Here is a 23241-nt window from a genome sequence, read left to right on the forward strand (position 1 = left end):
AAGTTTGATTTTGAATAAGGAAATTTTAAGAACTTGAAGTTTTTTGCAAACAAAAAAGAAAAAAATTAATTAAATAAATTTCGAAAAAGAACTTTTACAAAGAAAAGTAAAGACCCATACTAAACTTGAGATGACAAATAACCACAAATAATTACTAAAATTCAAAATCAAAACAGCCAGGAATTCCTGTTAAAGAATAAATGAAACCAAAAACGAACAGAAATTAAATAAACAACCACAGCAAAAAAATACAACAGGCGCTAATATAAATAAATAAATAAATCTCAAAACGATTAAAGCTTGAATTGAATATGCAAATCAAGCTTAAAATGAACAAAAATATTTCGCTATTGAACTATAAATGAAACCGAAAACGAATAGAAATTAAACAAACAATCATGGCAAACAAACATACAATTGGTAATAACCAGAATGAATAGATAAATCTTAAAACGAGTGAAAATTAAATTGAAAATGCAAATCAAGTTTGAAGCGAACAAAAATCACTACAAACAAGAGTTTGATTATTGCCTCACCTCCTTGTCTCACTGTAAAAGTTTAAAATCTACTGCGTCATTGACACTTTACTGAAAACGAATTGCAAGAAAAATAATTTCTTTTGTAGTAATTGCAACAGAAATTAAACATAGAAATTACAGTAAAATTAAATTTGGAACTAATGAGCTTTCAGCGATTAATTTCTTTACATATAAGATATTCAGTTTAATTTTTTAGTTCTTTTCAAGATTATTCAAGACAAATATAGTTTCACTACAAACAAGAGTTTCGATACTGCAACCTTCCCTAATGGCGTACTTACACATTTCATAAATACGGGCAGATTGTAAAAACGAGCGGATTTTCTGACCAGATTTTTGCTTGAAAATTTTTCTACCCGTCCGCTCGGATTTGCTAAATCTGGTCGGTTTTTTGAGCATAATTTTCAAAAATTAATAATATGAGTGTCGATCAGAAAGTTTTGGATCTATTTATTTTGGTGCAAGGGCAACCCAGCTTAAGTGACTTGTTTTTCTTGTTTTTCTTGTCTTCTACGTCTTATGACAATCAGTGCGATAGCCAAATTCGAAAGTATTTTTCTCAGTGATTCCATTCTCATATTTCGCGTTATTTGCGCAATTTGAATTACGCACCATAAGTGTCGCACTTGATTGATTATAATTTGTCAAACTGTTCGAAAAGGACCGAGCAGAATTCCGGTCGGATTTACGCAATGTGTAAAGTATCAAACAGTTCGTGGTAACGAACTGTAGTAAGAAGCGACCCGGCTCAATAGTAACCAAAACTCTAAAAAATTGAATTTTGATATCAATAGCTACATCAAAAGAATCGCATTTTAATGTGATTTTAAATATATAAGTTTCATCAAGTTTAGTCTTACTCATTAAAAGTTACGAGCCTGAGAAAATTTGCCTTATTTAAGAAAATAGGGAGAAACACCCCCTAAAAGTCGTAGAATCTTAACAAAAAAGACACCATCAGATTCAGCGTATCGGAGAACCCTACTGTAGAAGTTTCAAGCTCCTATCTACAAAAATGTGGAATTTTGTATTTTTTGCCAGAAGACAAATCACGGGTGCGTGTTTATTTGTTTTTTTTTCTTTTTCCCAGGGGTCATCGTATCGACCAATTGATCCTAGAATGTCGCTAAGAGGGCTCATTCTAACGGAAATGAAAAGTTCTAGTGCCCTTTTTAAGTGACCAAAAAAATTGGAGGGCATCTAGGCCACTTTCCACGCTCATTTGTTTCCCAAAGTCAACGAATCAAAATTTTGAGATAGCCATTTTGTTCAGCATAGTCGAAAATTATAATAACTATGTCTTTGGGGATGACTTACTCCCCCACAATCCCTGGGGTAGGGGCTGCAAGTTACAAACTTTGACCAGTGTTTACATATAGTAATAGTTATTGGGAAGTGTACAGACATTTTTAGGGGGATTTTCTTTTGTTTGGGGGTGGGGATGAGGGGAGGGGGCTATGTTGGAGTATCTTTCCTTGGAGAAATCTGTCATGGGGGAAGAAAAATTCAATGAAAAGGGCGCAGGATTTTCTAGCATTACTATAAGAAAACAATGAAAAATAAACATGAAAACCTTTTTTCAAATGAAAGGAAGGAGTAGCATTGAAACTTAAAACGAACAGAGATTATTACGCATATGAGGGGTTCTAAAAATACTTTAGCATAAAGAGCGAGGTATTTAGGAGGAGATAAATACCTCGCTCTTTATGCTAAAGTATTTTTAGTAATTTCAACTATTTATTCTACGGCCTTTCTGATTCAGGGGTCATTCTTAAAGAATTGGGACAAAACTTACGATTTAGTGTAAAGAGCGAGGTATTAACGAGGGTACAAACCCCGAGCGAGGGATTGCGGAGGGGACATTTCTGTTCGTGTTAAGTTTTAATGTCGCTCCTTACTTTCAGCTAAAAAAATTAGTTTTTTTTTTATTTAATAAATGTATACGTCAAAATAGCTGTATAACTGTATAAGTCTAAAGGATACTGCGTCATTGGCGCTTCACTGACAGCGAATTATATTACAAATATTTCTTTTCTAGTTATAACAGCTTTGAATATATAAATAAAAATCAGAGTGAAATAAAACATTGAACTGATGATCTTTCAACAATAGTATCATTATATATGAATATTCAGTGTGATTTTATTTGTTCTTTCCAAGACTCTTCAAGACACATATAGGTAATTCAGTAAAGCGCCAATGACGCAGTATGTATGCTTTAGACTTTTAAAGCGAGAGAAGAAGGCAAGACCCAAACTCTCTTTTGTAGTGATTTTTGTTCGTTTCAAGCTTGATTTGCATATTTAATTTAATTTTCTCTCTATTTACAGTAGTACCTATTGTATTTTTGTTTGATAAGATTTTTTATTTAATTTCTGTTCGTTTTGGGTTTCATTTATTCTTTTATTTCAGGGCGTTTTGAGTTTAAATTTTAATAGTTATTTGTATCTACTGATTTTAAGTTAAGTATGGTCTTTACTTTTTTGGAAAACTTTTTTTTCGGAAAGTTTCTTTTTAATTACAAGAAAAAATATGCTGTTTCACATCACTACTATCCAAAAGGGAAATAATCAGTGAGGCAAACTAAACGACCGTTTATTTATGAGGGTTGTCTTCATTTTTGAAAAGATAATTTCTCAGAAATGAGAATCTGGAAATTTGTTAGTTTTCACAAATATTTTTATTGAAATTGTGCAGAAAATGGCTATAGTCAATTTCAGTCTATTTGAGGTTTGTGGTTCGCAGGTTTCTATGCAGGAGGTTATATACCGTATTCTACGCAACGTACTGGACAATCTAACTTGAAAAGGCAAGTGTGACTTTTCAGCTTTACTTCATTTTTGAAATAAAAATTCTTAAAGATGACAATGCAGAAAATTGTTTGTTTACTTTTATTCGTTTCCTTGGGTTTGTAAGCAAAATGGCCTAGAAATTTTAAATTTTAACCTATTCAATAGCATAGACTACTGGGCCCGAACTAGACAGACAAGTGTCGAAACAGAGTGACATTTTGACAAGAGATAAAAAAAAATAATAACAATTTTCTCAAATACAAAGTCGAACCTTCGCTTAATCATTTTCTTTGTTTACATTTATTTTCTTCTAACATGATGCCTAGCTAATTTTCTTATCCTTAGCTTTGATAAGACTCACAGAAAACATACAGACATTATTTTTTATTTCAGTTGTTTTCATTGTTAGTTTTAATTCTGTCCAAGGCCAGACTGTAAGCCTGCTGAGTTGCTATACTAAAAGAGTGTTGCTAGATAGTCACTAATGAATCTTTCCTTTCTGAGTCATTGACCTAAATATAAAAACAAGTAACGATAACGTAAAAAAAATAAAATAAAATAAAAATAACGTAAAAAATAAGTAAATAACGATAATTGATGTCTCTTAATTAAAATAGAGTTTATCAGTTGAATACCTGCTCGATAAATGGAATTCACAAAATCAAATTGAAAACTGTTGACTACGAATAGGTTCCCTATTTCTGGGAATCCCTAGTCTTGTCTCGTGAACGCGGATATCCTACTGGGTAATTGAGCCGTGCAGTAGCCTTGCTGCTCTTTAGTTATAATTTATTAAGTCCAAGGGTATGAATTCACAAAAATTAGGGGATGGGGTAATCTATATGTATATCAAAACTTGGGGGAGGAGTAACTTTTGATATTTTTCAATTTTTTCCATGAAAATACCTGAACGGGTATTTTGAATAAAACTATAAAAAAAGAGGTATTTAAAAAAACTAGGGGATAGGTAGTGAAAAATCTAGGAGAAGGTGAAAGCCCCCCTTCAAAAACATGTTATGATGGCACTGCTTGCCTAGAGGGAAATATATTAAACGAACAGAAATTATTACGTATATGAGAATGATATCCCCTTTACAGTCCCTCGTTCTTCAAGGTAACGTTAATTAGAATTATCTCAAAACTTAAACTATTAATAAAACTTAACTAAACTTAACTAAACTTAACTAAACTTAAACTATTAATACTATACACCAAAATTGTTTGAAATATGAAACCAAATTCTGTTTTTTCACTACTTTACTAAATAAAGCTAAACGAAAATGTAGCTTAATATTTCAAGACATTTGAAAAAACTTACCAATCAAAATAAAGCAAATAAAACAGCATTGCAACATATGTCTCACACATTTGTTCATATATGAACAATGAAGGACGAATGTAATCAAAAAATCGTCTAAAAAAAATAATGGATAGAAGAAATAGAAGAAATTTAGTTATACTGTTCTGGTTCATGAAACTTGATGTTTTGTATATGTTTGGCGGTTTGTATTTCATTCTGTAAGTGGTTTCTCCCTCATGATTCTCAATTCTCAAATAATTAAAAAAAAATTGCATTTAAACTTGCAATGAATTATTGTGCTACTCTACCTGATGGAACAAATCCAGCTGCAAGACATCCAATGCCCCCTACAAGGGTCGAACCAAACATCATTGTTCGCCTACCAAGAATTCCAACTAAGAAAATACTCGTTATATGGGATGGTATTTCCACTAACATCGCTAATTCATAATTGAGAATGTAGTTGTCACTCAAGTCGGTTAAAACCATAGATAGCCCATAAAATGACATTGATACTGAAAACCTAATAAAATAAAAGTCATTAATACTTGTCTTTGCTGCAAAAAGACAATAAGCAATAGACAATAAGACAATAGAAAATAAGACAAACAGACAGTAAATGTAATTAAAAATTCTAGACAATTTTTCTCCAGACGATTATTATAAATTATTTATTATTATATTTTATTAATCATTATTATAATTCATTATTATAATCATTATAAATTATTCCAGACAAAAAAGTGTACATAAATCAATTTCAGTAACAAAGTAAGAAAAATATTTGAGATAGATCAAAAATTTTGAGATAGCCATTTTGTTCAGCATCATCGACAAATCTAACAGCTATATCTTTAGGTGTAAAATAATCCCCCGCAGTCCCTGGGGAAGGACTGCAAGTTGTGGACTTTGTCCATTGTTTACATAGTATTCGTTATTGAGAAGCATAAAGCCTTTTTTGGAGTGGGGGGGATGCTTGGGGTGAATTTTATTGGGAGGAATCCTTCGTGGGGGGAATTCCTGGGGAGTGAATATTTCAGGGGGAATGTTACACTGGGGATTTTTGACATAATTCCTATACGACCTTCTTTTTAATAGAAATTATTCCTCATATGAAAGGGGTTGTCCCCTCTTCAACGCCCCGGTCTTTGCGCTAAAGTTTAACTCTTTCTCACAACCCTACATTTTAAAACAATAAAAAATAACTTTAGCGCAAAGAGCGGGGTGGTGAGGAGGGAACAGCCTCTATCATATACGAAATAATTTCTGTTTGTTTTAAGTTTTAAGGTCTCTCCTTACTTTCAGTTAAAAAACTTGAATTTTTACTTATATTTATACTATTTGAAAAGAGCACAAGAACCGCTTTCCGTTCGAATGGGCATCCTTCCGATATGAAAATGCTGCGTGGTAGAGTTCATTGATTCGGGTGTATTCACTTAGTATGCTAAAGTCCTTAGCTAAGATAATATGAAAAAAACTTCGTTTTCTTAAAGAGTTAAAGAGGCTGCGTCCCAAAGTCGAACCTTAAAACGTACAGGAATTAGGAGAGGCAGTCCTAATTCCTGTACGAGGAGTACAGGAATTATTAAACTACATCCACCATGGATTGTAGAAAAACGTACAGAAATAATATGAAAACAACTTCGTTTTCTTAAAGAGTTAAAGAGGCTGCGTCCCAAAGTCGAACCTTAAAACATACAGGAATTAGGAGAGGCAGTTGGGGGACTGACGCCCCCCAACCCCCCCCCGCTTTTAAAGACTCTTTTGTCCAGGTTTTTTGTTTTGTTAATTAAAAGAGGGCCTTTCCGAAGCCAAGAGCGGGGGGTTAATATGAAAACAACAAAAAAACTGCACAAAAGAGTCTTTAAAAGCGGGGGGTTTGGGGGGCGGCAGCCCCCCAACTGCCTCTCCTAATTCGTGCACGTTTTAAGGTTCGACTTTGGGACGCAGCCTCTTTAACTCTTTCAGTCAGTCTCAACATGTCGAGCTGATCATTTTGATGTACTTGAATGTTGAAATTCGTAACTTTAAAAAAAAAAACTTAACATGGGCTCTTATGGGGAAATGGGGTTTCTCTAAGCTAGAAAATCGGGGGGTTAAGATTTTCCGACGAAACTTTCAAGCAAAATTACTCGGATAATTCTGCGTCGAATGAGTCTTCGTACACCCAGATCCGATGTCAGCTGTGACCTGTAGGCGTGGCGAAAAAAAAGAACATGAACATTATGTGGCTATACGTGGTTTCTGGAAAACAGGGAAGGAGTTATCGGATCAAGCTGAAATTTCGCGGATAAGCTCCTGGGCCCTAGGGGACCTTAACTTGTGAATTTCAGCCCGATCGGACAACGTTAAAGGGGGGGGGGGGGGTGGGGTTGGTGGGTCGAAATTTTCGGCCAGATTTTCCCCATGAAGAAAAAGTCGGAGGGAGATGAAATTTGGCAGGTTTCTTAGTTGGAGCTCGGGCTACAAAATTCATCCCTCCCCATCCCTCTGCGACCACTGGAGCCGAAGACCGCTTAACATTGTCGTGGTTCGCCTCTTTAAAGAGGCACGAGTGTGCCTCCTTGATGCTCCGATAAGCAACATTTTACCAGCTGTTTTACCAGATTTAAGCTAAACAGGCCAAAATGCTTTACCAACAGGCCCACCTTTACCACTGTCTTATTGTTCTACTTTGGAAAGACCCTTTAATATACCTCCAAGATTGTAATGTTAGTATTTTGATTCACCTTGTTTCACTAACACCTTCTTTGTTTTTTAATTAGAAAATTGCGGCAATTTTGTATTACGCATCTACCAGCAGGCTTAGTCCATGTGTAAGAATGCTTTCTTTTCATGGTGGAAGGGCGGGAGGAGCAAATTCATTATAACAGCAATAAAAGTTTAGTTATATTAACATTTTTGGAACCATTTTGAGAAACAAACAGAATTTTGTAGTTATACCACGGAAATATTAATTCACAATAATATTGTAAATAAACATGACAACAGGAGTAAATGTATGAATACATATGCCACTAATGAGTCAAGCTGGAATTCAAAATATCGAATCGTTGGTTCATTTCCTAATCTCCATGCCGGATTTGGATATAATTTAAAAAAAATTTGAGAAAAAAAATCCAACTAAAGTGAAAACTTAAACATAAAAAAAATTCTGAATATGAAGGGGGCAAATAAAATATAATTTTATTATAGGGGGCGAATAATTTTATATCCAATTTTTACTTATGAACCCTCCTAGCCGAGTGATCAGTGACCCTGACTTGAAATCCTGAGGTCAGGGGTTTGAGTCCTGGCGTCGCTGTTAATTTTGGTTGGAAGGGGGGTCAATAGTGTGACTCGGTAAGCTCAGCCAGTGTCAACCCACCTCTAAATGGGCATATGGAGATATCTGGGGGGAAAACATGGGAAACGTCAGATAATTTTCCCTCCAACCACGCATTTGCACTCCCGACCGAATGTATCGTATCTAAATATAATTACTTGCGCAACGCAAACCATTGGTCAGCATGCGAAAAGGTTTTTATTTTAACTTTTATAGCAAATTTGTACTTACCACACAAAAAACATAAGGAAAGTCCTTTTGCGAAGGATCCTGTTTTTCAGTACTTCCAGCATACTTCCAGTAGTGGCTGTTTTCGAAGATACACCTGATTTAGCTTCATTCTAGAAATGAGAGAATCCCGAGTTGATTAGAAATTACAAGAAATTTTAACGCATATAAAAATAATCAAAACCGCGGGCGTCTGAAAAGGGGCGTTGAAAGCAACCCTCGAAGTGCAACTTCGGGAAGGAAGGGGGAGGCTTCCTTCCCGTATACATATGAAAATATTTCCATATACAAATGGAAATACAAAGCTTTAGGATTCGTTTAGAAGCATACAAAAATCTAAAAAAAAAATTCCGCAAAAAGTTGAAAATTGTCTTTATTATACTTACCTGTGAGTGGTTCAGATTAAATTAAAATGAAAGGGAAAACTTTAGTGAGATGGGTCTGTTTGTTTTTTATTGCATAACAAATTAAATCTTGGTGAAATGTTTGACACTGCTGGTCGTAAGACCCCTTCTACATTTTCTAGCGATGAACGATGAACAAAAGGAGAGAAATACAAAAGAAAGATAAATAAATATCTTTTGATGATTTATTTATTAGATAGCAATATACATATACATATGATGACAGAGAGTTTTATAAAATTCCGCAAATTATAGTTTGTTTAGAAACATAAAAAAATATTAAATAAAAAAATTGCAGTGAATATAGTTACAATCATTATATGTCCTACTTTTCATCAAAATTGTATTTTTTGCAATAACAAGATAAGCCAGATCACAATAAAATTAGCCAAGATTTAAGCCGGCGAGTAAATTCCAGAATTTTCTGGCCAGTGTCCCATCAAAACAAGACTGTCTGGTGGGAAACAAGCCATTTTCCCACTGAGATGAGTGTCAATACTATAAAATCCCGTATTTAGATATTTAAGTTTAGAATATCTCACGACCCCAGAATTTCGCTACGCGACCATATTTGGGGTCGCAACCACTGGTTGAAGAAGGCCTGGTTTAATTGAATTAAATTAAACGCTAAAGTTTTTATTGTTTTAAAAAGTAGAACTGTGAAAAAGAGTCAAACTTTAGCGTAAAGAGCGGGACGCTGAGGAGGGGACAACTTCTTTCATATACGGAATAATTTCTGTTCGTTTTAAGTTTTAATGCCGCTCCTTACTTGCAGTTAAAAAAAACTTGCTTTTTTATATTTAATTGTATTTAAAATTCAGCTTAAACATTAGAGTTGAGGGACAGGCTGTATCTTCCTTATGTTTGGTGGACTTGGTGCTTGCATAAGTTACAACTTTACTCTTTTACCTTTACATAAAAGAACTTTTCCTTTTGAAACTAAATTTGTTTCTATTCTTAATCTATGTTTAAAGTATGGCAAGTGAATATGTAAAGATGAGATATCTTTTTAGCTTTTTAGCTTAAGAATTGTGAACTATTTCAACACTCGGCTATAAGCTCTCATCGAATGAAAATTAGTTCATTATAATTCCAGGTTTCGCAATAACTGGTTAAGGATAAAGTGACGTGTAACCTTGACCTACATAAGAGGATTATCAAAAGAACTATTTGTGCATGAATTGTAGAAAAAAAAATATTGAGCTATTATTATTGAACTAATTGAACCAGCGTGATGCCTGTTACCAGTGACGATACTTGTTACCAGAGACTGACACTGATGTTCCGACATTCGTCATAAAGCGTCCTACGGAAGTACCCTGCCACTGCCTACACCTCTTTATTCTCAAAATTTAATGAGCTCCATCAAGTTGTTTTGGGAATGTCTTCAAAACTTGACAATTATGAATTGAGCTTCCCTCAATTACCCAAGCCGGCTTCAGTGATAGATTTGCATGCAACAGTTATCGTCTCAAAGGTGCCGGACGCCTTATCTGACCCTATTAAGCGAAAAGCTGCTATAGACCAAATTAGTGGACATGAATTAGTACGTAGCGTAAAGCCCATCAATGACAAGTGGTATATTAATATGGACAAGTCTGCTATGGAGGACTTCTGCTCGTCTATCCAGAACATAATCTCCGGTACTACAACAAAAGTGGTTTCCAAGCGGTTTTTTGGTATATCACGTAATATTCCTACCGACGTTGACATTACGGTACTCGGAAGCCAACATGGTATCATAGATGCTAAGAGATTGGGCCTATCTAAGTCTGTGAGAATCGAGTTTTTGGATTCTTTTGCGCAATCTACGTTTTTCAAGCATGGCCTCAGAGTGGGCTACGAAATTTTTCCTGTTTACGAGTTTAAGGACCTACCCAAATGCTGTTTTAAATGCCGATCACTAGACCATCTACAGTACTCCTGTCCCAGCGTTCTCCCGAAATGTGCTCATCGTCGAGGGCCGCACATATCAACAATAGATGAGCCATGCATTGCTGATCCCAATTGCGCAAATTGCGGCCAAAAACACCCTTCCTATAGCTTTTCCTGCCCCGTTATTAAGAATCGAATAAAGTGCAAATCCGCCTTTCAACCATGAGTGCATCAATCTCAGTTATTTCTTTCAATATAAATGGCACCAAAGATAAGGATTTTGTTATTGATGAGTTGTACGGTTCCTACGATTTGGTATGTTTCCAGGAGCATCTTCTCACTGCTTCAAGTTTAAATTTTTTGCGTCGAAGTCAGCACCATACTGCGTTCCTGAGTCCAGCAAAAGCTACTGGCGGTCGCCCTTCCGGTGGACTAGCCTGTGTCTTTAAACGGGACATTCATCTACCCTCCCCAGTACTCTTCTACTCCGACGAATTTTTTTTGGCTGTGCGTGTCGGCAGTATTGTATTTATAAACTCTTCACTCACATATGAAGGATACTCGATCAGATCCTTAACTAAATTCGGAAAGGCGTGTGGTCTGCTTAAGAATCTTGTGAATCCGGTACTGTTAAACTCTCTACAGTATATAATAATTGGGGACCTAAATACTGATATTAATCGATCTTCTGTGAGAAGTGAACTGCTTTTTGAGTGTCTTCCTTCATACCGCGTTGTGCCCAAATCCCACAATTTTTCATATGTTCATCATTCTGGAAGCACAAGTGATATTGACCATATTATTTGCTCGCCTGGTACTATCTCTTCTTCTGCTTCTGTTCATGTTAACGAGCAAGATACTGACCACATGCCAATTTCTGCGACATTTACAATGGATATTGATCCATCGGAAACCAATTGCTCGCGAGGAAAAGCGAAGTGGTTTGAAAAAAGTAATTGGAGCAAAGCCAATATACCGCACTACATCTCTACCTTGACAACCCTGCTTTCTACCATACGTGTTCCATATCATCTTCTTCAGCGCCAGGTACCTACGAATGGTAAAGCCGATATTGACTGTTATTATAACCATCTTGTGATGTGTATGAAAAGGGCAGAAGAAGCTGCCGTACCTCGACAATGTATTCGTAAAAGAACACAAAAACCTATCTGGTCAATTGACCCTTGTTTAAAGTCGATAAAAATTAAAGCAAAATTATGGCTCCAGATATTAATGAATGGGGTCGGCCAAGTTCTGGGTGTGTCGCTGATATCAAATGTAAAACTAAAACCAATTATAAACGTTATCTGAGGTCGGCCCGTTACCGCGGTATGGATTTCCCTGTAAGTAGGGAGGATTGGCGAAAAGTGATCAATTCTGACAAGATAAATGATGAAACTATGACAAGTAATTGCCTTCCAACTTCAGCTTGGTATAAACATTATTCTTCGATTTTTTCAGTGATTAATTATTCAGTGCATTCTGTATATACTCGCCTTCCTACCCCCCTCTTTAGTACAACGTTTTCGCAACGCCATATAGTGCCCATATCTTTTTCTTCCATAATGAATGCTGTTAAAAGTTTAAAATCTGATTCAATAGATAAGGATGGTATTTCTAAAAGGCATATGCCGATTGAATGCACCCCCCTTATATCTCACTTTCAGCTTCTTTTTCAAATGTGTCTATGTACTTCATACGTACCTGAGAGTTTTCTGTGTGGCACTGTTTCGTCAATTTTAAAAAGGGGAAAGTCACTGATTGATTGTTCTTGCTATCGACTTATTACTGTATTTGGTAATATTAGTAAGGTTTTTGAGTATATCCTTCTACCATTTTTGACTAAAAATATTATTGAGGATGAGAACCAATTTGGTTTTCGGAGTGGGGTGGGTTGTCAGCATGCACATAGGATTCTGTCTTCTCTATTGGCTGATAATTCTTCCAAAGGAAATGGTCTTTATATTTGTGCTTTGGATCTTTCGAAAGCGTTTGATAGTGTGGTCCATAGTCAGCTCATTTTTTCCTTGTATAATTCTTTGGTCAATCTCTCTATTATAATGCTTCTTAGGTTTTGGTATTCAAATTCGTTTCTTCAATTAGGATCTGCACCAGACACTATTATACGAACGCGGAGAGGAGTTAGGCAGGGTGGTGTTCTGTCCCCTATGCTTTTTAAGATTTGTATTTCTAGTGTGCTGGCTAAGATTTCAGGTACATACCTTTCTGGTCTTGCTAATGTTTCTTATCTTGCGTATGCCGACGACTTGCTTCTGATTAGCCGTCCCAAAAAGGGTCTTTCCAAAATGGTCTCTATAGTTTCTGATGCTTTCTCTGATATTGGCCTTTCAATTAATATAGATAAATGTGAGTTTCTTCCCTATAATGTATTACTGCTACTCCCCTTCACTGTAATAACTTCACTATCCCTCTTGTTGATTGTATTCGTTGGCTTGGTATCTCTATTACTAACAATCTTTCGAGCTTATGTCAGCGTACTGTTTGTGATATAAGTAAAAAGATTCAGATTGGTTATGCAAAAATTGTTGCAAATAGAGGGAAGTATAACAGACGTACGCTGGCTAAACTTTATTCTACTTTCTGTGATCATTCTGTCCTTTATGCTTCAGGTCTTTTCCCCTTCTTAATAATGGTAATTTAAAAAGAATTCGGATAAATTATTTCAAATTTTGCAGATTTCTTCTGTATCTTCCACCTTGGACAAAAAACCGGACTCTTGTTAAAAATTCTCAGTTCCTGACATAACTTTAAAGTTGGAGATTCTTCACAGACAACTCTGCAGTACAGCTTCTGCGCACCTATCCCCTCACCACCGTCTTATCCGTTTTTTTCCTTGACCTCGTGTGTGTATTTGTTTTTCTCTTTGTGTTTTTTGAATTTCATTTTTTGTGTGTATCTAATGTTCATTTTTTTTCATAGCTCGTTATTATGTGTGTTTATTTAATTTTTTGTATTAACGTAAAAAATTTCTATTGTCATTACTTTTCATTTTTTGTATGTTTTGCTTTTTTTGTGTGTATTTAATTGTTTGTACTCCACATTTTAATACTTTTATAGTGTTGTTGTGGGCAAGAAATAAATTATTATTATTATAACTGAAAACGCTTTTTCACTACTTATTTATGACACATTCTGTTTGTTTAAGTTTGATTGTTTATTGATTGTAATTCTGTATAGTCACGCTCAAGATTTTGCAAATACACTGTTTTGATAACCTGAGGACGCATGGCCTCATGATTTCTTGCCTTGCTACTTCGTCCTAAAGAGTCCCATCTCGAGGATCATACCTCAAAAATTTTGAGCAAATCATATCATACGTTTTCTTCAACAGTCTCAGAAAGTTTCAACTTGATCCCAAGCGTTTATAGAGATTAATGCCAAACACGCCTTTTTTTCTCCATAAACACTATCTGATAACACTATTTGCGCTATTTTGTGTCATTAGCCATGGGGCTGCAATGGTCATGTTGACCACGAAGCTGAACTTTTTAGATCTATGACTGTTCTATACAAAAAGTGTTAAAAAAGGGCCTTCAGGGGGTTGTGTCAAAAAGCAATTGGCCGTAAGGAATGATTCTAGAACATTCAACTCAATTAATCAAAGCCTCTCCTAGGTTTTTGCGAAAAAAATAATAATAATAAAAAAAAAATAAATAAAAAAAATGGATGGGAAACCCTAAGTCTAAGCTACGATGTCGACTCGTATGAGCTAAAGCCCTGGTGACTCTACTACTATTACTACTAGGTCATTTTAGCCCCATCTCACCTGAAGTCAACACAGCTATGCATGCTTCTCCTCCATCCCAATTATATAAAGCATCCGTATTTACACCCTCCCAGAAAGTTCCAATTTATCATAAATAATTTTTTTAGACATCCTCCCCTCTGGTGAGTCTGGTACCCAATACAATCCGTAAGAAATTTCTCTGGAATTCCTTTAGAATTTCCTCATCTATTTTTTCGATCACCGACACTTCAGAACCATCCGTGACCATTGTCATCATAATAGTTTCCAATAGTCTAATCTTGGTTTACAGACTTATCTTCCTATTCTTCCCAATTTTTTTCAACTGTGAAAAAAATACCCTGGGCCTTTGCTATCGTACATTTAACATCTTCATTGTACCCACTGTCTTTGCTAATAATGCTACCTAAGTATGTGAAACTGTCCACCGGATCGATCTTCCCATTACCCTACATCACCTCTTCACCATCATGTATTCCTAGTCTTAGTGAATTTGGTAAGGTTCAATTAGCGTATTTCTTTCAGGAGCAGCTTCTTTTAGTCCAATTTGCATTTGCACTGTATTAATAAGCAATGCTACTCACCTTGTCGACTGCATCATAATCTAGTGCACCAGTTCCATCCAACGAAGTACAAAGTAAATGTTGTGGCACTGTCTTCTTATTTACTCTACAAGCCATTTCTACAATTTTTTTGGCTTCTTCAAGACGACCCTGGTTTATGAGCCAGCGACACGACTCGGGCAAAAGCCTGGAACGCAGAAAATAAGACTCTAAGAACAATTCACAAACCAAGCCAAAATTTTTAACCTCTGGATATAAACTCCCCAAAAGTGGATAGATAAGATCTCAATATTACCCTGAAGTGAGAGATTCTGTGTTTATCTATTCTTTTTCTGAAACACTCAAACAATTTCCTCTGGCAGCAACAGAAGTTCCAACAGTTTAAAGACATCCACAAGTAAAATCAGGCACTAACACAGAAAGAGATAAACAACACAGAGATGAAATGACTATTTGAAAATGCGTTAAGGAAAAATCTAATTAATTCTTAGAATTCCACTGGGTAATATAGCAGGAAAGTCTGTGTCTATGTCTAAGAGAGACATGAGACCAGTCAAGGCCACTTATAACTGTGGCTTCTGAACAGAGATACCATACAACTTCTTTTGTATGCTACCGAAGCGTGGAGCCTTAACCAGCAATAAGAAAAGAAAATTACTGGTTTTGAAAGCAAGTAATCTCTAAGGGTTTCTGTGTATTTATTCATCAGAATGTTCTAAGACAAAATCATTAGGGAACTAGTAAAGTTATCCCTAATTACTGACATTAGCAGAACCCATTGATGGAGGTATCTTGGATTTTTCATTAGCATGCTGGACATATAAGCAAGAGAGGCCTCGAAAGACGTTATGGACCACATATGACGTCGACCTGTGTTACCTGAATACTTCACTTCAATAGAATGGAATCATATCCAAGCAGATGGTTGCACGTGTTATTCTGATGGCCGAGGGAGGGGGGTTCTACAAGATAAGCAAAATATTTTAATATAAGCACTAAGGCATTTCTTGTTCCAATTAAATAAAAAAAAGTTTTTTAATTGAAAGTAAGGAGCGACATTAAAACTCAAAACGAACAGAAATTACTCCGTATATGAAAGGGGCTTTTCCCTCCTCAGCGCCCCGCTCTTTACACTTAATTTTAACTCTTTCTATCAACTCTACTTTTTAAAACAGTAAAAAACAGTAAAAACTAGTTTTTTTATTTAATTTCTAAACAGTTTTGAATTAAAGCACGGTTTGATTTTGGCTCTCCGGATATGAATAATTAAAACGAAATTTGCATATTAATTTTTTTTTTAAGCTAAATGGCTTTCTCACAGCTTTGATCGAACGATTTTGAAAAAAAAAAACAGAAGCGGAGGATTGGGCCTAGTTACCCTAAAATTTTTGATTACTTAAAAAGGGAACTAGAACTTTTAATTTTTTACGAACGTTTTTATTCGTAAAAATATATGTAACTTACGAATTAACTTGCATAACAAACTTCTATATTAGTATGTTTTTACTACTTATATGAGGGGGTTCGCCCCCCGTCAACACCTCGCTCTTTACAGTAAAGCTTAAATTTTGTCCCAATTCCTTAAGAATGACCCCTGAATCACAAAGGACGTAGAATAAATAGTTGAAATTACTAAAAATACTTATGCGTAAAGAGCGAGGTATTAGGAGAAAGTGAGCCCCAGTATATACGTAATAGTTTCTGTTTGTTTTAAGTTTTAATACTGCTCCTTACTTTCAGTTGAAAAACTTTTTCATATATTTTTTTTAATGCTAGAAAATCCTGCGCCCCCCTTCATGGAAATTCTCTTCCCCTACGACAAATTCCTCCGTGGAGAGTTCCCCCCATATAATTCCCTCCCCCCAACCAAAAAATCTCCCTGAAAACGTCTCTACACTTCCCAATAACCATTACTATAATATCTAAATACTGGTCAAAGTTTGTAACTTGCAGCCCCTCCTGCGTGGACTTTGGGGAATAAATCTTCCCCAAAGACATAGTTATTAGGTTTTTCGACAATGCTGAAGAAACTGGCTGTCTCAGAATTTTGATCCGATGACTTTGGGAGAAAAAATGAGCGTTGGAGGGGGCCTAGGTGCCCTCCAATTTTTTGGTCACTTAAATAGGGCAATAGAACTTTTAATTCCCGTTAGAATTCGCTCTCTCCCGACATTCTAGGACCACTGGGTTGATACGATAACCCCTGGGGAAAAAAAACGAACAACCAAACAAACTAAACGCATCCGTGGTCTGTCATGTGGCAAAAAATGCAAAATTCCACAATTTTGTAGATAGGAGCTTAAAATTTCTACTGTAGTGTTCTCTGATACGCTGAATCTGAGGGTGTGATTTTTGTTAAGATTTTGTCACTTTTAAGGGGTGTCTCTCCCTATTTTCTAAAATAAGGCAAATTTTCTCAGGCTCGCAACTTTTGATTGGTAAGACTAAACTTGATGAAACTTACATTATTTAAAATAAACATTAGAATGCGATTGTTTTGATGTAACTATTGGTATAAAAATTTCGTTTTTTGGAGTTTCGGTTACTATTGAGCCGGGTCGCTCCTTACTACAGTTCATTACCACGAACTGTTTGAAAAGTGAACTAGAACTTTCAATTTGCGATCAAATGAACCCTCTCTGAAGTTTATACGAACATCCCTTCCACAAGAACCACATAAGCCCCCAAGGCATATCTTACAACACCTGTTTCCGGGCCCTGGGGGGGGGGGGTGTGCCGACAACGGAGTTTTTGTTACCTGTCCTTCGAACTATTTTGAAGAAAATGCATATGCGATTTTTTTTTATCTGATTCATTTTGGGAAAAAAGCATTTGGGGGAGGGGCAGTTGCCCTCTGATCTCTTTCTACTCTTAAAAAGTGAACTAGAACTTAAAATTTCAAATCAAACGAGCCCTCTATGAAGTTTATATGAGCATTCCTTCCATTGAACCATGTATTCCCCCAGGGCATAACTTACAACGTCTGTTCCCGGGCCCTGTGGGGTTGTTTCAGCACCAAAATATTTTATCTGACTTTTGAATTATTTTTAACAAAATATCTATCTCAAAATTTGTATCTGATAGATTTGGGGAAAAAGTGGTGTGGGGGGCTAGTTGATCCAAGATCACTTTTGACTTTTAAAAGGGGCACTGGAACTTCTGATTTCCTATCGAGTGAGGCCCTCCGAAGTTTGTACGACTACCCCTTCCATATGAAGTATCTATGGAAAATAATATTGGAGCCGTATGGCCTTTACTATAGGCAAAACTGTAGCGTTGCCTCTGATGTTCGATAGCAGTGGCCCAAAAACCAAGAACCAAAACAGCACAAAGGGTATTAAAACATAAGATGCCAAATCAGCCAAAAGTAGCATAAGCTACAAAGAAAAATTACTTTTAAAATAAGTTTCGGGGTTCTCAGGATTCTGCGAAATAATTTTTTTTATATCTTTTATTTTATTATTTTTAAAATCTGATTTTCAGTAAATTTATTCATACATCTTAATCTTAAAATATACATCATAACAGGTGGCATCAGCTATACCTTTGCCCCCCCCCCCCCAAAAAAAAGGAAAAATTACGATTATGCACAAAATATTTCTTAAATAAAGATTTTTGAATTCTTAAATAAAGAATATTTCAAAAAGCATGTGCTATTAGGAGTAGTTAAAAGAGCATATGCCAAATTGGCAAAAATTAATAGGCAACATATGTTCTTCGAATTTCTGATACTCTTAGGATTATGTATAGTGCTTTTTTCTTATTTTAGTATTAATTTTAGTTTAGCTTTTTTTATTCTATTTTCAGTAATATTTAATTGAAATATTTTATCATTCAGAAATTTGTAAAGGAAAGCATTCATCAAAGCAAATTACTCAGCATGATAATGAGCGTTGTAATTTTTTTCCTTTTCTAAAGTCCATGTTCATATCTTAGACGACTCCGGTTTTATTATCAGATTCAACGAAAACAAGTTTTTTTCAACTGAAAGTAAGAAGCAAAATGGAAGCTTAAAACGAATAGAAATAATTACGTAAATTAAGGAGGTTGCCCTTCCTCAGTACCTGGCTCTTCACGCTAAAGTTTTTAGTATTTTAAAAAACTAATTCTTATTATTTTAACTAAACCTCCCTTGTGATCCGGGAATCGTTCTCAGAGAATTGGGACAAAGAATCAAACTTTAGCGTAAAGAGTGAGGTAGGGACGAAAGGGCAACCCCCCTAGTATATGCAAAAATTTCTGTTTGTTTTAATTTTGAATGTTTTACCTTACTTTCAGTTGAAAAAACTTTTATTTTATTTACTTTCCGGTCCTTTTTTCCAATAATGCCGGAAACCCGTCTCCCCCAACATGGAAAAAGTTTTTTCCCTCCCCAAATAAAAGACCCTCTAGATTCGTGATTCCCAACGAGGGAGACAGGCCTTACCGGTGTGGCATGGCAATATTTTGATAGCTCACGGACAGGACACGCACCCTTAGGCGGACAATAGTTTAGTGCCTTACTTTCGAAGAAAGAAAAAATAGTTTTCACGTAAATGGCGTCACATTCATATGCACTTAAGGAACAAAAAAGATGCACAATAGTGTTGCAATGATGTAATAGGCTAAAGTGTACAAAAAGGTGTTGTATACAGACAGTATTTTTCATCAGAATAAGGTATGCCTAGTGGAAGCCCCAGAAAGAGATACTAAACTAATGGCGTTTTAGGTTTCCTCAGGGGAATACACGTAAAATTTTGAGTAACAAAATTTAAACATCCCGTGGGGGTATCGAGATTTTAGAAATACTTAGGTGGGACAAGGCTAAAATTACCAATAAAATCTCTCCATGTAAAACTGAGTCGAGAAAGAAAAATAGAGGCAAATAAAAAAATTCGTATAGGAATTCTTGGAAATTTCCCCAGTGTAGAATTTCACCTGAAAATTTAACCCCCCCCCGAAACTTCCCTACCTATGAAAAATTATACCTGTGAAAGATTTCCCCGAAAACCCCCCCTCCAAACCAAAAAATGCATGCATACTTCCAAATAAGAAACACTATACATAAACATTGAGCAAATTCCATAGCTTAAAGACCTTTCCCCAAGGGCTGTGGCGGTCATGCTATCTCCAAAAAATATAGTTATTAGACCTTTCAACTCTTTTGGACAAAATGGCTATCTGCAAATTTTGATCGGACGGCTTTGTGGAAAAATAACATGGGAGGTGCGTAGCAACCCTCCGATCTTTTTGGTCACTTGGAAAGGGCACTTGAAAATTTTAATTCCCGTTGGAATGAACCCCTTTCCGACATCCTGGGACCATTGGTTTAAAATAATCACTTCTGGAAAATCTTACTTTTTACTATACAGTTGAGGTTTCTCATCATTATTACCTTACTCTTTAGGCTGAGTTGATATTTTCATCAGAAACAAAAGTTTGTACATTATTTAACTGGTTAGCAGATAGTAATTAAACTAAATATCATTTTTAGTACTTAAAAAGGTTTTGAATAAACTCCACCCTAAAAAGAACGTAACCTTGGTCATTTATATGGTAATTTGTCTAAAAATTTAAAGAAAGTAATTATTACCACCAGTACGAAAGCAACAAGAAGCCAGGTGCACCATATATTAGCTGCAAAGTTCTCCAATCTTTTACAAAAATTGCAACAATTCCAAGGGAGCAGGAGCCAATGGCGAAGAAAATGTTTTGTATAAATCCAAATTTCAAACGAAATTCACTTCCAACAAATTCAGTTCCTAAAAAAAGAGTGTATCCTTATTAAAACGGAAAGTGTTGACCAAAACAAAACAAACTGTTTATGAATTACAAGAATAACCGAACAAACATATCATGGGGAGATTCTAAGCCCACATTTTCATTGGTGTTTTACGGACAAAATAATTCAATTAATGAAATGCCGCAAAATTGTACTTTTTCCACCCAGCAGGCTCAAACGAGGTTTCCAATTGGATTTTTTATCCGGTGTGTCTGTAAAAACGCCCATGAACACAGAGCATAAATTCATGCATACCTTAACGGAGAAGTCTCAATTAAGCTCAGAATTGAGAGACATGGGATAATAGATCCTGTGGATAATCTGAAATATGACAAATGAGCCAAAATTAAGCACAAAAATGCTTCTAGCATATTTGATTTACTTTAGATTATTATTAAATTGTAATCATGCACATTTAAAAATTAAAGTTGTTTTTAAAATTGCGTCACCTGGTTATGGCAACTCTAGTGCACATATGCCTTAAGATTACTGGGAGGTTGGTCTCTTTCCTGGGACGAGATCATACCTGAAGATTCGAAGCATATGTTTAGGGACAAGCTTTTCTGCTTTTCGTGGGTCCTCCTTCAGAACCATATGGAGGATTTTCGTTCCAAGTGCAACTAGTGTACATGGTAATAGACCACCAGTGCCACTACTGATGGTACTAAGGTCTGGTATCGTGATCAAGACGGTCCATGGTTTCTAGTGGACTATTCTCCCACCAATATTCGCAATTTAATAGGCCACCAGGGTCATTCCTGAAGCCACTAGTTTAAGTTTTCTGGCACCACGATGCCAAGATCAACTCTGACACGCCACAGATTGTGTGAGTTCTTCTTTTGGTGATTTCAGTGTTGTGGTCTTGTCCCACCCATAACCAGTAGAGATACGGCAAGACACATTTTGGTTAAGAGGGACCATCCTAACTACGCAGTTTCAACTCAAGGCTAATTAGAGAGCAAGTGAGAAATTATCCAGAATATTATGCAAAAAAGGAGTGCCAAAGATTACAAAATTTAAGAATAAAGGGGAAGGGTGAAACAGAGAGAACCAAAAATGGCAATTATCTAATTTAGCAAAAGAAAGAATCAAAACAAAATTTACCTGATAATCAGCGCCCCTAAAATCTCTTTCAGTGGGAAGAACATATTGTGATCAAGCCTGTAATATTGATGCTCAAGGGGTATAGAGTATTCCCTTTTATATTGCAGGCATATTTGCAGTAGTTATTTCAAGCCTGAGGTTTTCTCTTGAGAATATGTTCTATACCATTCAGTTATGGGTTTAAAGAGATCTGGTAACAGGGTATTCAGCTTATGCTAGTGTTTCCCAGTATGAATTTCCAGGTAAAGTTCTACCTAAAATAAGTGTGCTATTGTCTCGTTATTCTGTCAATTCGAAGGGATTTATTTTTTCTGCTCAGGATACTGAAGTCAATATTATACAGGCAAAAAAGTATATTTTCCACTATGAAATCATTCAGGCGAGGGTTGTCCATGTAAAAATTAAGGTATTCTTAGTAATTATAGATATTAGCTTAGATTAAAATTTAACTTGAACTTCATATAAACGACAATTCATCTTTATGCTACTCATCATCATCACAGTCAAAAAGCATTTCGTATTAGGAAAAGCCCTTTTCTACGGAAATTCTTGTCTAAAAGTTTTCTTTTTTTAAGAAGAACAAGAAGGTGTGCTAATCATACAATTGTCGTAAGAAGTTGACAGAAGCAGGTTGGGGCTTTTTCTCATACGCCCAAGCCCCCCTTTAATAGTTGTGATCGGCTAGCACCAAGAATAGAAGACGTAAAACAGGGACCAAGTTTTGCTTTTCGATGTAATTATTCATGATCCTTAATTTTCTTTGGTCAGCAATTGATTAAAAGCTTTTTTTCTGCCGTCCTAGTTCATACTAACAATTTTCTATTAGAACAGATAATATTGTTTTTCACTGACACAAACTCAGCTGTTATTTTTAAAAGGGTTGCATAAGCCCTTTTGGTCCAAAATGAGTTGGGTATGTTTCATCAGCTCGAGGAATTGAGTCGTGCAGTCAGAATTGTTTTATCTTCTACCGTTATGAAGATAAAAAAGACATACGCCACTTTTCGACGTGGATCCCATGGCCAGAAAGGAGACACGTACAGAGCACATGTCTCCTTTCTGAACCTGTTATTCTGGACTCCTGGCATATTTGGCATGTGTCTCCTTTTTGGCTTAAAAATCAACCGAATATCAGGATATTCATCATATTTGAAAAAAAGGAAAAGTTGTTGTAAAGTGATTGAGAGCACAATGTACCCTAGAGTATCGGTCCCTCATAATAATGGCGATGAAGAAACCAATAAATATCTATGCCTAAATGAAAGTGAACTTAAGTCTTTGCAAAATGGATATATACTTGATTTGGACATTGTTCAGAGCTTGTTTTATGACAAAAATCCTTAGACGCTATACTCAAACAATGGAAAAGACGAGAAAATGGACGAATTGAAAATTGTGTGTAGTGACGAAACTGAAGTATTCTAAGAATAACACCGCAATGTTCAAATTTCACACCACCCCAAAGATGAGAAGCTAAATGGTTTCCACTGGTGCCTCCAAAGACGAGAAATTTAAAGGCTTATTCAGACACGGTGAAGTTTCTAATATTGCTTCAGATGAGGCTTTAGCAGTTTAGCAAAATTT

At 35.7% G+C, this 23241-nt stretch overlaps 1 protein-coding gene and 1 long non-coding RNA gene across 2 annotated transcripts in view; one reads left to right on the plus strand and one right to left on the minus strand.

Moving 5' to 3' along the window:
- The window catches only part of LOC136043836 (uncharacterized), an 84891-nt gene extending 71345 nt beyond the window's left edge, over positions 1 to 13546 (plus strand). Inside the window, exon 5 of the long non-coding RNA XR_010621739.1 lies at positions 13160 to 13546. This is a non-coding gene — a long non-coding RNA (uncharacterized LOC136043836). The remainder of the gene's footprint in view (positions 1 to 13159) is intronic.
- LOC136043834 (organic cation transporter protein-like) overlaps positions 1 to 23241 on the minus strand; it is a 72674-nt gene that overhangs the window by 22503 nt on the left and 26930 nt on the right. Inside the window, exons 5-8 of the mRNA XM_065728769.1 lie at positions 20365 to 20533; positions 14814 to 14979; positions 8188 to 8297; positions 4940 to 5154 (exon numbers count right to left, since the gene is read on the minus strand). Coding sequence (XP_065584841.1) covers positions 4940 to 5154; positions 8188 to 8297; positions 14814 to 14979; positions 20365 to 20533 — 660 coding nt within the window. The remainder of the gene's footprint in view (positions 1 to 4939; positions 5155 to 8187; positions 8298 to 14813; positions 14980 to 20364; positions 20534 to 23241) is intronic.

This window comes from Artemia franciscana, chromosome 2 (assembly GCF_032884065.1).
Source record: "Artemia franciscana chromosome 2, ASM3288406v1, whole genome shotgun sequence".
Classification (NCBI taxonomy): Eukaryota; Metazoa; Arthropoda; class Branchiopoda; order Anostraca; family Artemiidae; genus Artemia; species Artemia franciscana.